At 36.4% G+C, this 15,447-nt stretch overlaps 1 protein-coding gene across 2 annotated transcripts in view; it reads right to left on the bottom strand.

The window, feature by feature from the left end:
* LOC106066595 (immunoglobulin superfamily DCC subclass member 4-like) overlaps window positions 1-15,447 on the bottom strand; it is a 50,418-nt gene that overhangs the window by 34,163 nt on the left and 808 nt on the right. For both annotated transcript variants that reach the window (XM_013225664.2, XM_056028910.1), the window contains exon 2: window positions 13,303-13,698. In XM_013225664.2, the coding sequence (XP_013081118.2) occupies window positions 13,303-13,698 (396 nt within the window). The remainder of the gene's footprint in view (window positions 1-13,302; window positions 13,699-15,447) is intronic.

Below are 15,447 nucleotides of genomic sequence, written 5' to 3'. Positions count from 1 at the left end.
GAGAGAGAGAGAGAGAGAGAGAGTAGGTAATGTGTGTTTGTGCTGTTTCTGGTGAATCCAAGTCAAACAGAAAGTTAAGCAAACTATGCACCGCAGTTTGAAAAAAACTTAAGACATTCTTTCTCCGCAATACCAAACCAATACAATTCTTCTTTATGTTGATTTCCTAGCCTAGAAAAAAAAAAAGGGGGGGGGGGCCTCACAATGTGTACTTCAGTTCTGTGGGCGGTGCCGCGGGGAACACCTGGACTGGAACTTGCCCATTTCATAGTGCATGTTTTCGTGATTTCGATTGAGTTGATATAATCTTCGTCTTAAAAAAAAAAGTTAATTACGGCTATGTTTAAAGCAAAAAAAAAAAACCAATAATGATAGAACAGATTAACTTTTACAAAACATAAACGTCTTGTTTAATGTCACAAGACGAAAAGATTAGTTTCACCTTTAAACATACTTTGAAAATACCTAGCGACTAGAGTGCACACTATAGTGCTATGAAATGTACTTGGTATTTAATTCCCGTGTAAAACTCAAAGAATGGGTCAGGTTCATTGATTACATCCCATCTAGGTCTAAGTTGTGTGCGTAGGTACCTCAGGTGTTTAGATTAGAACTGTGCATAACACTTGACGGATTTGAATTGATGGGAATAAAAGAAAAACTAGTAGACTCTAAATGACAAATATTCCGAGATATCAAAATGTGAACAACTAGATGTGAACTACTCTGCAACTAAACACTGGTCTTGACGTTGCATGAACATCGAGTTACTCTAGACTACACGAAGGCCAGTGTAGTGACATCGTCCATCTATTTCACAGTGGCCAGACACAACCCATGGGACCTGAACAGGAGAAACAGTATAGAGAGTGGTCTACTAAAACAACTACTGACCAATGTCCGTTTTATTTTGAACACAACACGTTAGCTTTTCTGACCGCTATTTTAGTAACGTGTTTAACTGTTGTTCTAACAGGGTGAACGTTTTCTTTGACATGACATACCAGTGTTTAACTTCAACTACACTAGGAATACAAAGAATGAAAAGAAAACATGAGACATAGTTTAAAGGAAACGAAGGGCGGCTATTTAAATAATCGATCAGTCAAGAGAATCAAGTCTCTTTCCATGTTCATGTAGATCTAGGGAGATTACTTGGACATCAAATAAAAATAGTGTTGTTTTTAACGTCCACATAACCCCTGCATCCACTAGTTTTAGGTTAGAGTGTGCATTTATGTAAACAAGCCAAACCCTAACAATTTTCAAAGTAAACTTCAAATCAAATCTCACTTTTGTTGGGTTGAGTACGAGACAATGTCGTTAGAACGACATACATGAATAGAAACGCTCTACATCTGGTCAACCAGACTCAATCGTAATATTATTACTCAGACACACACAATTCATCCTCAAGTGTTGCTTCGATTCTCGAGTTCATTCGCTTAGTTTAGTTTGTAATCTATGTACAATGGATACATAGGCAATTACCATTGTATGGACCGTGTTTCTTATTCTACTAGAGTACATATGAGATGAAATGTGTAATCTTGTCTCTTGTTTCAAGTGCTCTTTTGAAGCTTATTACTATTTGATCTAAACAGAAAATAATGGAATAAAAGAGTACAGCTGTCATTACAACGTGTCCAACACAACTCCTTTTTGAAAGCAGCGTAACACTCAGTCCCTCTCTCTTTCCAATTGTAAACTCTGGCACTAAATCCATTTGACCCTCGACCTTATAATGCCAGGATCACTGAGTCATGTGACCTGGCACAGGGCCAGCCTAACCCCCTCAACCTCAGCAGGCCAGGGTCTGTTCGTGCCTAAAGGCCGGCCTTCTCGCGTGTGGCCTCTTCATTTCCCGGGAAGTAGTGGGGGTGGCGAACTATTGCCAATGTACAGGTCTCCCAACCCTTCTAAGACGGTAACAGAATGATAAATGCTACAGCTCTGGGCTAGTTACCCAACCAACCAATCAGTAAATTTGATTACCGTGATATGACATCCTCAACGACAACTAGTACATCTAACCATTCACAGAAAAAAAGTGCAGAGAGCAGACGACAGAGCACGATGTAATTCAAAGATGGTTTCAACAATTCATTTCCCAACAAACCTTCAAAGTTAATGTACAAATAGTTCCAACACGAGTGGGAAGCTGACTGATTCAGCCAATGCTTCTGCAACGAATAGATGGACAACTACTTACTCTCTTCTTACTTATTAGTCTTGATAAGGACTGTAGTTTTGAGTTCGTTCTATAACAGCGACTAGCAGTTTGGAATTACATATTTATTTATTTTTTTTAGTAAATATTATTAATTAGCACTTGCAAGCCTTTTTTTTTATCGATGATGACACTTTTGTCATGGGGGGGGGGGGCTGAGGGCTTTCCACTGGGTTATTTGGATGACTAAGTGACTTGCGCAGAAAATGTTGATTAAAGTGAGGAGGATTCGTGCAACACGTCGACCTCACTCTCTCGCCCTAATACCCAAACTTTTCCGGAAGCAAGATTTGGTCAAGACGTCCGGGGACCAGTTTGGGTGCAGTGGATGACCCAAGACTTTTTGTGTGACCTGTCCTGCTCGCCTTAATGCTCATTATATAGTGCGTTTATTGATAGACATTTATATAAGTGTGTCAACCCGCTCCTTAAAACACTATTTCGTAGCGCATTACATTTACATCAAATGTTCCAGCTGACCGGATAACCAATTGCTGATGAATCTTCAGAGATGTTTAAATCTAAACCATGCCGACTAACACAATTTTCACACACACACACAGTCTGTTCCTGGTCAAATATCTTAGTCCACTCTAGTTTTTAACTGTTTTGTTTCACTAATGGCCACGAGAGATCTTCTTTTTTTTTTTGTTTCCCCTGCTTATTTCGTACTAATATTTCGAATGATACTAAATTGATTCCTTGGTACCTGTTTATACAAAGAACTTCCAAATACCTTTTTTCAAATGAATCATTGTGTGATGTTAAGAAAATTTATCGGTCCAAACAAATGGAAATACAAGTTCACTCAAGTGTCCACATCAACATCACTACTATAACTAGATCTATATAGTATAACTATAGTTAGACAATTTAATTAGTTTTGTTATGCACTATAGTAGACTGACTGTGAGCGCACATTTTATAGTGACGACATAGACGTTTAGGTTAGAGATTAGTGTAGACTTTTAGATCAGTTATTGCTAGGCTCTCAAAGGGATAACATCGTTGTATTGACTGACTCGACTGTGGCCCATTCTGCATTAAAGATTGTTATATTTTCATCTGGAGTGAACTTAGTCATTGAGCCTTTGATCCTGTTTGTTATTGTATACTGTTTTGTGACGGATTGCATTAGGACTCGCATATGTAAGACACCTTTCAAGGTACGCACGCATCCAGAATTATCAAGGTATTTAGAAATACTTCAAATAAAGCTTATTGCACATGCATCCGTTACACTATATAGATTAACATTCCCATACGTAACATACGCAAATATATCCGTAATTAATGGATTTCTGTGCATTCTTATTGTCCTGTCAACAATTTAATAACATAATAGCCGCCAACATTGTTACATCTACTTCAAGTATCATGCGCTTGCTCTGGAAACTGGCTAAAGAAATGAAATTTCGTATTCGGCAGTTCGACCAACATAAGAAAATATGAAAGTGAAGAGATGTTTTTAAGAAGCCATATTTATGATCATGTCTAAATGTCTAATGTGTAACTTGAAGCTGCCCCACTCATCCACCGCAGTCTGAAAATAATTTCTTCTTGTGTAAGCTGCGAATGACTAGCGAGAGGCCAAATTGCAATTTGAAATATGATTTGAAACAAGAGTAGGAAAAAATGGGTTTGGAGTATACATTTGGTTTATATGTTTGTAAATGAAAGAATTATTTAAATTTTATTAGGGAACCTCTAACTTATCAGGTTCTATCTAGCTTGTCGAACTTTTGAAACCTATATAATGAACCCTTGAATTTAAGACAAAAAAATAAACAATACAAATATACAGAAGGCGATTCAAATCAATATAAATGTATGCGTGCGCATTTCATACGATCAAAAACAATGTGCGCAATTTCATCAACTAACCTTCCTTAGTTACTCTCAGAGTTTGTGTGTTTTTTATTCTTATGTGTAGCTATATTTAAGTTACAAATTCATAGAGAGTGGACACGGATCTCAAAAACGGTTCTAACGATTTTTTTGAATTTAACAGTTGATGTATATCGATTAGAAAAGAATTACTTGCTCGTTGGCCACATGGGGAAAAGTCTAGTTTAACCGTTATAATTTTTCAATGTATAAAAAAAGAAATAAAATTTGGCTATAGAAATAAGTCTACATCTAGCATAATCTAGATCCAACATCAATTTTGAAAGGACTATCGCGTTCTTGAAAGGAACATCGCGTTCGGGAATTTCCGAATGTAAGGCATTATTGATTCAAGGGTTTAATAGATTAATGTTCATGCAAATTTTGCGCTTAGTCTTCTAGATCTAAACGCCTATCATTGGACTATTATAAAATGTAGTAGATCTATACATTCGCTAACCAGGATTCTTTCTCAGGGAGGAAGGAGGGGGCGGGGTACAAAATGTTCCACTGTTTTTTTTTAATTCATTAGTTATTAAGAGTAAAACGATCGCACAAGTTGTATAAAGGAGGTATTGTCTTTTGAAAAAAAGTATTTTAACGTTTTTCTTGTTAAAAATGTGCTTTTCATGTAGAACGTATCCACTTTGAAATGTTTCAATGATTGTTGCTCTGTATAATTCCAATGAGAGATACAGGACAGAAACAGAATCAATATATGTTTAAGATTATATTACATGGTCAGTATTTCTTTATAAAAAAAAAGCCTCGACATTCCAATTCATTCTACAAGCTAAGACGTGACATAATGAATAGCAGGATTCAAAGAAATGAACTGTATCTGGATGGATTTTAACTTGCCACTAGCAACGCTAGGAATTTTATAAAAAATTGATTCATCAGAGTAAACTAATTAATCTGTTGTAAATTAAGATATACACTTGCTTAATTCATAGTAAGATAAGCAGTTTTAAAGTGAATCGAACAACTTTTTTGAGGGTTAACATTTATATTAATTTTAGTAGTTCTACTCCCTACTAAAAGTTCCACTCATTCATCAGTAAGTGATAAAGTAGATAGATAAATTAAGCAGATCAAGTGATTTGTTATTTATAAATGAAGCAATTAAAAACAAGCGCTGCACAGGAAACGATTTCAATGCACGATGACAACATACAAAACGTCAACCAAACGGTGAACATGTCCGTGCTCCACACAACGCTAATACTCTAAACAGTTCTATAAGAAAAGACTACTTCTGTGGGGGACAAAGTGTCTGCATCTACTTTGTTGCGTCGATACGATACTCCCTCTACCGTAGATACAATAGTCTCTCTCTTCGTCTAGAGTAATAGAGACTATTTTGATTGTCTACTGTTTGCCCCTCCCTCCAGTTCCACTCCAACAATGCACCAAGACATTCGCTAGTTCGGTTACCAGACTAACAAACAGCTTCTCAATGGACACAAAAAGGCACTTCGTACATGAAGTTTACAAAATAAATGTATGTTTTCTCCTGAGATTTGACAGAACCAGTGTTGAACTTACTTTCAAGTACATTGAGTGTACACAAAGCTGTAAGTCTACCTGTACTTAACACAAATTGGGGGGCGGAGGCAGCGCTTAGAGAGCTTTCTCTCTCGTTCAGTTTCTGATCTCTACACGTGCTGTTAACGGTTAACACATCAAGTTACTAAGTGTGACATGTGCGGTCATTAGCAATATCCACCACCCTCGCCTCCATGTCTCTACCCTCCCCCCCCCCCATACCAAAATTATATTCGCATCACCTCATCCTAAGTCATAAGGTCATAGGGCTTCTTTCCTGGTTCAACAGTTCGGGCTTAAACAACACAGTGAAAAGAAAATCAATCCTAACATTATGAACAAAAGCACACGTCCCTCCCTACCCAACTTTTTTTTCCCCCCATTTGGAATGCGTCATACTAAACTTGTCAGAAAAAGAAACTACTCTGTTCACTTCATTGACGTTTCAAGAACCGTACAAGTGTGATGAATTAGAGCTAATAGAAAAGCTTTTGACAGGCTTAACGACATTAAAGTAGCTCTATGCTAACGAGAGTAGGACACATGCCTTTTCTAGTCAAAATAATTCTCAAATGTTAAGTCTAAATCAAATTTTACCGAAACGGCCAACGTGTACACGGATTTTCTGCTTATAAATCATATCTAAATATAATAAATCATAAATTCAATATGTATTGCACATTAAGTAAGCATCATTGGTAAGATTTGTTTCAAACCATGTAAGTGTATTTCAAAACAGTCTGTGCTTATGTGGTGGATACATTTTTCCCTAACTCTATTAGAGATACCGGTACATGAAATGTCCCATCAAGTAAAGAAGCTGTCGTGACCAGAAAGACGACCAAAAGTCATGCTTCGCAACACTTTCTATCACATCGTTAGACTCAGCGTCAAGTCATACGACTCTAAAAACCTGAATATTTTCACGGGGTCAAGAACTCGAGGATCGGAGGACACAAAATGCGATTTCTAAAATCAAAATAAACACAAGGGAATTACTTTTGAAAAAAAAAAATCTATTATTTAGATCTAATGTCAACAATGTGGTTAGTCCTATAAACCAGGTATATCTAAATAGGGTGTCACCTAAGCGCAGCAATGGTTACATTAAATTGTCTTAGGAGTCGCATATTTGCTTTTTTTTTTTCCCTCAAGTGTGCTGTGCTCGGGCATGATGCGTTTGTTTTTTTTTGTTAACACTTGCATTGCTTGGGGTTTTGGTCCCAGGGGTAAGATAAGAGCTTTGGATAGATTATTTTTTATATTTACTATAATCATAATCTCCTATCTAATTTTAATTGCATACTAGGCTGTGTCATTAGCCTTAAAGAAAATATTTTTAAAAACAATATGCAGTCATTAAAAGGCAAACCAGTCTTAAAATAGTTTAGCCAAAAAAAACAACCTCTAAGCCAAAGTATAATTCTAGAAAGTGTACATAAAACCAGGCATGTTATTTATCTAATTGTCACGGCCATACGTTTAGAGTTGTGTCTTGAACAACTAGACACGTAGAAGAACGGGCTTTATCTAGACTAGATCTAGAAGTAAATAACAAAAAATGGAGCCGTGATTATGAAATACCTTAATGAAAGTTATTTAACTTAACCATAGCTATATAAAGTGTATAAAACATGAATAGATGCTTATTTTATTACATTATATCACTGTACTTGAAGATGTTGTTGATGTTAAACGTTGTGTGCAAACTAATTAATGTTCCAATAGAATCTTTCTTTTTATCGCCCGTCTTCTCTTTGGAACGTGTCAAGTGAGGATTCCATGTCCTGTTGTTACAAAGGTGGCAACGTGTTCTGGATGTGACAACGTGTTCCTTCAAGAGCCTTTGTACCGACACCTTAGTACTGATCAAATCAACTTTGTTGGCCAATGCTGGTGTCTCCATTCAACTTTGTAAAATACAAGCACCTCATTTTGATCAGCTTTCTTTTCCTGCCTTCGCCGTTGGACTCTATTCAATCCACTACAAATGATATATGCTATAAACTTTCGGTATTAACGATCCAAGATGTCACTAATTAACGAAATGTCATCGCTGCAGCAAAGATAAACATAAAGGACCCCATGTAGCTTGCTAGCTGCATACTTGCCATGCCTACGTACAAACATTTTTCAATAATTTAACAACTAATTAAGTTTACAGACTTTTCCACTTATTAATCAATGCAGCAAGAAATCATTCGAGTAACGTAAGATATGAGTTAACGCTAAATTTCTTCAAACCTGTATCGTTAACCAATTTCATAATTTCAATGCTAATAATATAGGTAATACTACATATATGTGCATTAATTGTTTTATTCCATTAACTAACAAGACTTAAAGTGGTAGCAGAAAGTTTACATATCAAATTATTACAAATGTATCTTTTAAAGGGCAGGGTTGGAAAATAAAATGCACATATTTAACCAATATGTTAGTCAAAATATTTTTGAGTACCTAGGATTTAACATCCACACAGAAACTGGTGGTGACCCTAACCACTCATGACACACACAAACTGGTGGTGACCCTAACCACTCATGACACAGAAACTGGTGGAGACACTAACCACTCATGACACACAGAAACTGGTGGTGACCCTAACCACTCATGACACAGAAACTGGTGGAGACACTAACCACTCATGACACACACAAACTGGTGGTGACCCTAACCACTCATGACACACACAAACTGGTGGTGACCCTAACCACTCATGACACACACAAACTGGTGGTGACCCTAACCACTCATGACACACACAAACTGGTGGTGACCCTAACCACTCATGACACAGAAACTGGTGGAGACACTAACCACTCATAACACACACAAACTGGTGGAGACACTAACCACTCATGACACACACAAACTGGTGGTGACCCTAACCACTCATGACACAGAAACTGGTGGAGACACTAACCACTCATGACACACAGAAACTGGTGGTGACACTAACCACTCATAACACACAGAAACTGGTGTTGACCCTAACCACTAATTACACACAGAAACTGGTGGAGACAATAACCACTCATGACACACAGAAACTGGTGAAGACACTAACCACTCATGACACACACAAACTGGTGGAGACACTAACCACTCATGACACACACAAACTGGTGGTGACCCTAACCACTCATGACACAGAAACTGGTGGAGACACTAACCACTCATGACACACAAACTGGTGGAGACACTAACCACTCATGACACACAGAAACTGGTGGAGACACTAACCACTCATGACACACAGAAACTGGTGGAGACACTAACCACTCATGACACACACAAACTGGTGGTGACCCTAACCACTCATGACACAGAAACTGGTGGAGACACTAACCACTCATGACACACAGAAACTGGTGGAGACACTAACCACTCATGACACACACAAACTGGTGGTGACCCTAACCACTCATGACACAGAAACTGGTGGAGACACTAACCACTCATGACACACAAACTGGTGGAGACACTAACCACTCATGACACACAGAAACTGGTGGAGACACTAACCACTCATGACACACAGAAACTGGTGAAGACACTAACCACTCATGACACACAGAAACTGGTGGAGACACTAACCACTCATGACACACAGAAACTGGTGGTGACACTAACCACTCATGACACACAGAAACTGGTGGAGACACTAACCACTCATGACACACAGAAACTGGTGGAGACACTAACCACTCATTACACACAGAAACTGGTGGAGACACTAACCACTCATGACACACAGAAACTGGTGGAGACACTAACCACTCATGACACACAGAAACTGGTGGAGACACTAACCACTCATGACACACAAACTGGTGGAGACACTAACCACTCATGACACACAGAAACTGGTGGAGACACTAACCACTCATGACACACAGAAACTGGTGGTGACACTAACCACTCATGACACACAGAAACTGGTGGAGACACTAACCACTCATGACACACAGAAACTGGTGTTGACCCTAACCACTCATTACACACAGAAACTGGTGGAGACACTAACCACTCATGACACACAGAAACTGGTGGAGACACTAACCACTCATGACACACAGAAACTGGTGGAGACACTAACCACTCATGACACACAGAAACTGGTGGAGACACTAACCACTCATGACACACAAACTGGTGGAGACACTAACCACTCATAACACACAGAAACTGGTGGAGACACTAACCACTCATGACACACAGAAACTGGTGGTGACACTAACCACTCATGACACACAGAAACTGGTGGAGACACTAACCACTCATGACACACAGAAACTGGTGTTGACCCTAACCACTCATTACACACAGAAACTGGTGGAGACACTAACCACTCATGACACACAGAAACTGGTGAAGACACTAACCACTCATGACACACAGAAACTGGTGGAGACACTAACCACTCATGACACACAGAAACTGGTGGTGACACTAACCACTCATGACACACAGAAACTGGTGGTGACACTAACCACTCATGACACACAGAAACTGGTGGAGACACTAACCACTCATGACACACAGAAACTGGTGAAGACACTAACCACTCATGACACACAGAAACTGGTGGAGACACTAACCACTCATGACACACAGAAACTGGTGGTGACACTAACCACTCATGACACACAGAAACTGGTGGAGACACTAACCACTCATGACACACAGAAACTGGTGAAGACACTAACCACTCATGACACACAGAAACTGGTGGAGACACTAACCACTCATGACACACAGAAACTGGTGGAGACACTAACCACTCATTACACACAGAAACTGGTGGAGACACTAACCACTCATGACACACAGAAACTGGTGGAGACACTAACCACTCATGACACACAGAAACTGGTGGAGACACTAACCACTCATGACACACACAAACTGGTGGTGACCCTAACCACTCATGACACAGAAACTGGTGGAGACACTAACCACTCATGACACAAAGAAACTGGTGGAGACACTAACCACTCATGACACAGAAACTGGTGGAGACACTAACCACTCATGACACACAGAAACTGGTGGTGACCCTAACCACTCATGACACAGAAACTGGTGAAGATACTAACCACTCATGACACACAGAAACTGATGGAGACACTAACCACTCATAACACACAGAAACTGGTGTTGACCCTAACCACTCATTACACACAGAAACTGGTGGAGACACTAACCACTCATGACACACAGAAACTGGTGAAGACACTAACCACTCATGACACACACAAACTGGTGGTGACCCTAACCACTCATGACACAGAAACTGGTGGAGACACTAACCACTCATGACACACAGAAACTGGTGGTGACCCTAACCACTCATGACACACACAAACTGGTGCAGACACTCATATTGCACATCTATTCAAACTTTGTTCGTCTTAGTTTTGACATCAACGATAAACAAGGTCGAGTGAGAAAGAGGGGGGGGGGGGACAAAAGTGGGAGGTCGAGGGGAAATGGCGCATTTTGTTCAAGTTCAGATCCATGCATTAACAACATTTTGTCCAACAGAAGAGCTAGCCCTGGTGGATCGCCACCCGCCCCTCCCCCTGATTTCTTTAGGCCAGCCTTACTCTCACACGAGTTATTGATTTCTGTAGTTAAGCAGAAGAAAAGAGGGTTAGACAAAATTCGACCTTGTCCAACAGCCCAACCAGAATATACAAATGTTCCATTGGACATAATGCATTGAGCCTCTCGAAATGCAATTAGCATACGTTGTTACATCACTTAATGAACTAACAGTTTGTGTAAATATAAAAAAGGATGCGTGAGACAAAAACACTGACTGAAAAAAAAAAATATATATATATATATCCCCATATATATATATATATATATATATATATATATATATATATATATATATATATATAGAGAGAGAGAGAGAGAGAGAGAGAGAAAGAGAGAGAAAGAGAGAGAGAGAGAGAGAGAGAGAGAGAGAGAGAGAGAAAGAGAGAGAGAGAGAGAGAGAAAGAGAGAGATCTCTAGATAGATCTAGATCTCAATCAACTACAGACTACCAACAGTAGCTCAGAAAGTCAACGGCTTCTATCATATATTTACAATAGAGAAATTCATTCTTCTAAAATGTTTTCTTTTATGTGAAGAAAAAAGAAGGGGCGCCCTCTGGTGCTCAAAGTACATTGGATGACATTGTCTTCTAAGCTCGCACGCTGCCTCCCCAAGCAGAGCCAATAAAACTGTGGAGTGCTTAGGCTGATGGATTCAGATCTTTAACCAGCGATATGCGCATTATCGAAAACTGGTCATTACCCGACAGTAGGCAGATTGAAAGATCCCAAATTAGTAGTAGTAAAAAAAACTAGTGGAATGATTAATGCGAAGGTTAACCATTATGTATCGTTAACGAAAACGGGTTACTATCCGACAGATAATGTTAAGTTACATTATTTTATAATTTAACCCGCAAAATGTTGCAATACAATTAAAATTTCATAATGAATGATAACATAAAAAATCCCACCCAAATGTATATAAAGAGAACTGAATTGAAATCCGGTGTATAAGACCAAAAGATAACGCGCCTGAAAAGATGTAATTTAGCGCCAACGAGATAGGTACAATGTTAAAATGGTATGTACGGCATACTATTGTTGTGTTTGTGATCTACTGGACAAAAAGCTTGATGTCCTCAAAAAAACTGGTGCAACTGATATACACACAAGTGAGACTTTAAGATCGGTAGTTACAGAAACTTGCCTCTGCTACGAGTATGAAGGTGATGACCGTTAAACAAAAAAAAAAAATCCTCAGCTTATCACAAAATCGTATTATGTTCCTATATAAATATTTTGTATTTTCTATACACTCGTTCACTCGTGCAGCAGTAAAACTTACAATCTTATTATTAATGGTCAAATGTATTGTTGCTGTTTGAGTGTGCAATACTGTGTAAGGTATTTATGTGCAGACAAGTTTAGCCTGTACCATACAATCCAAAATGAATAGACTTTGATATGCTGATTCTATTTTTAAATGATCTAAACTTCAAACATATTTTTGTTTATATTATTAAACTTAATTTATATTTAACTAATCATCTGAATTAACAAGAAAAACAAATCATTGATCGAAAAGTCATTGCCTTAACAAATTGCTTTTTCAGATAACATTGAATAAATACAGTTATAAATATAGAGAGATAGGGTGATATATTGTATACATTTTAAATAAACATAAACATTTTTTTTTAAATCTTTGAGGTGATTATTTTTTGGCTAATTGAAGAATTATTTGTTTATACTCAAGTCTAATGTGATTTTACTATTTTAAAAACTTTTTTTTTATTTTGCTTTAATCTATAGCATAAAAAAAACCCACTAAATTCCTAAATACCTCATAAATCACCTCTAATTAAACTGGAATATGTTGGGATTTTCTTCATGTATTGGTATTTTATTTTCCTTCAAAAAAAAAATTGATATCTTTAAATAAAAAACTACAACTGCTTACTCAAATGTTTTAACAAAAAAAAAATGTCATAAATTTCTGTGTCTGTCACTAACAGAAGCATAAGGAACAAAACTAATGAAATGAATTGTAATGTTTAAATATTAATTAAAGGGTACACTTACTTGCACTGACCACTTTCACTTTTCTCGCCAAGGTGGCACCTTTAGAAGTATTGACAATGCATTCATATACTCCATCAAGTTTCCTGTTTTTTGTTGTATTTTTTACTCCATGTAATGAAAGAAAACCATTTGGAAGATACAAGGAACCATTAGGAAAAATACTGAATTGATTGACACGGGGTAAATCCTTAAGTTTTTTCCTTTCAGCATCTCGAACCCTTGCCTTACGACGATTTTCTTCAATCAGTTTGCCATCCTTGCGCCATGTATAATTGTACAACTGAATTGATCCTGTGATATTAACTGAACAATTAATAAGCAAGGGTGCTTTCTGGTCAAGAACTATTATGCGATATGGTGCTGGTACCAAAATCACTTCTGATTCATTTGTAACTCCTAAAAACAAATATTAAATATATATATATATATATTATATAAATATAACTATTTTACTGTGAAACACATAAGCATAACATAAATCATTAAGTTTACTGTTTTTCAAGAATAAAGAAAATTTTTTGTTAAGATTAATTAAAGAATAGAAACACTATATTGTTTTAAATGTAACAAAAAATAAGTATTTTTTATAAATATTTGTTTTATTATACCTGCTGAAAATGAGTTTAAAACAAGAATGAAAATATATCTACATAAACTTGTGGTTTGAAGCTGGAATTTTTTTTTTTTTTTAACTGTTTTTGGTCAATAAAAGAAAATCCTTTTTTAGTAGTCTAAAAAAAATTGAAATCATGTGACTATATATATGTACAATGAGAATAGTTTGAATCATGTCAATTCTAGTAATTAATTAAGAAGCATGGATATTGTACCATTGCAGAATAGATCTTTTTATTGCACACTGCTAGAGTACTAGTACATTAGGTATTTCTACACATTTTTTAAGAATGAGTTTAGTCCTACTTTATTTTAATATTATTAGCACTTCCAGCTTGGCTTAGCCAAAGCAGGGCAATGAAGCATAACATTATAATAGACAACATGACTGACGATAGGTATGTTTATGAAATCAGAATCATACTTGAGGCTTGAGATTAATATTAGCGATGTAAGTTCATTACTGCAAGTGAAAGGATTGCTTTTTCATTGATAAATCATAAAGAAATACACTACACTTGAAACAACACCTATATTTTATATAGATTACGCACATCTGGCCTTTATTATAATTGTTGGTTCTTATCATTGAATTAGTAACTGAATATATTTCAATATATAAACAATCAATTCTTAATAATTACACTGACAACAATGCCACATAATGCGATACAGAAATAATTAAAATAAAATAATTTAAAAAGATCTAGACTGAAGATAATAGATAATGCCTCGCCTAAAATATTAGCACTACTTTTAGAGGATCTGCTAGATCTAAATTTAGATCTAGACCTAGGCTCTAGATCTATTTGAATTCCAAATACTTAGCTCTTGTAAATCTAGATCAAAAACATGTAAGAACTTTAATTATTTTACCATGTTTTTTTTACGCATTTTCACAATGAATATTGACATATAGGCTAGTCAATCTAGTCTATATATAGATCCAAGAAAACAAATATTCATCAATATTTATTTTATTTAATCGAAGACATTACCATTATTTTATATATAATAATATATTTAATATCTAGATTTATATATTATATCTGAAGACAATCTTAAAAAAATATAGATTTAGTATTACAAATAATAAGTGTAATTATTAGATTATTATAGAATAATTACATTCTAGAATCTTGACTTTTATCTCTTGATTAGATGTATATTATAATTATATAGATTTATAGTAATATTTAGATTCTTGTCTACCTAGACTAAATTGACTAAATTTAGACTCTAGACTAGAGTCTCTAGTCTAGTCTAGTATGCAACAACCAGCTGACAATCTACTCATCAAGATCAATATCTATATACTAGTTACTAGTATATACTATTATATAGTCAATATAGATCTATTCTAGGGCATATCTAAGTAACTATGTACTTAAATTAGCTAAATCTACTAGATTTAACTAGATCTATCTAGAATCTTTCTATACTATAGACTATAGCCATAGGTCTATACAAGAAATATATTATATAATTATAGATCTAGATTCTAGATCTAGAATTAGAATAGAATCTAAT

This window comes from Biomphalaria glabrata, chromosome 1, assembly GCF_947242115.1.
Source record: "Biomphalaria glabrata chromosome 1, xgBioGlab47.1, whole genome shotgun sequence".
Taxonomy (NCBI): domain Eukaryota; kingdom Metazoa; phylum Mollusca; class Gastropoda; family Planorbidae; genus Biomphalaria; species Biomphalaria glabrata.
The sequence above is the reverse complement of the archived record's forward strand: the minus strand, read 5'-3'. Positions and strand labels throughout refer to the sequence as shown.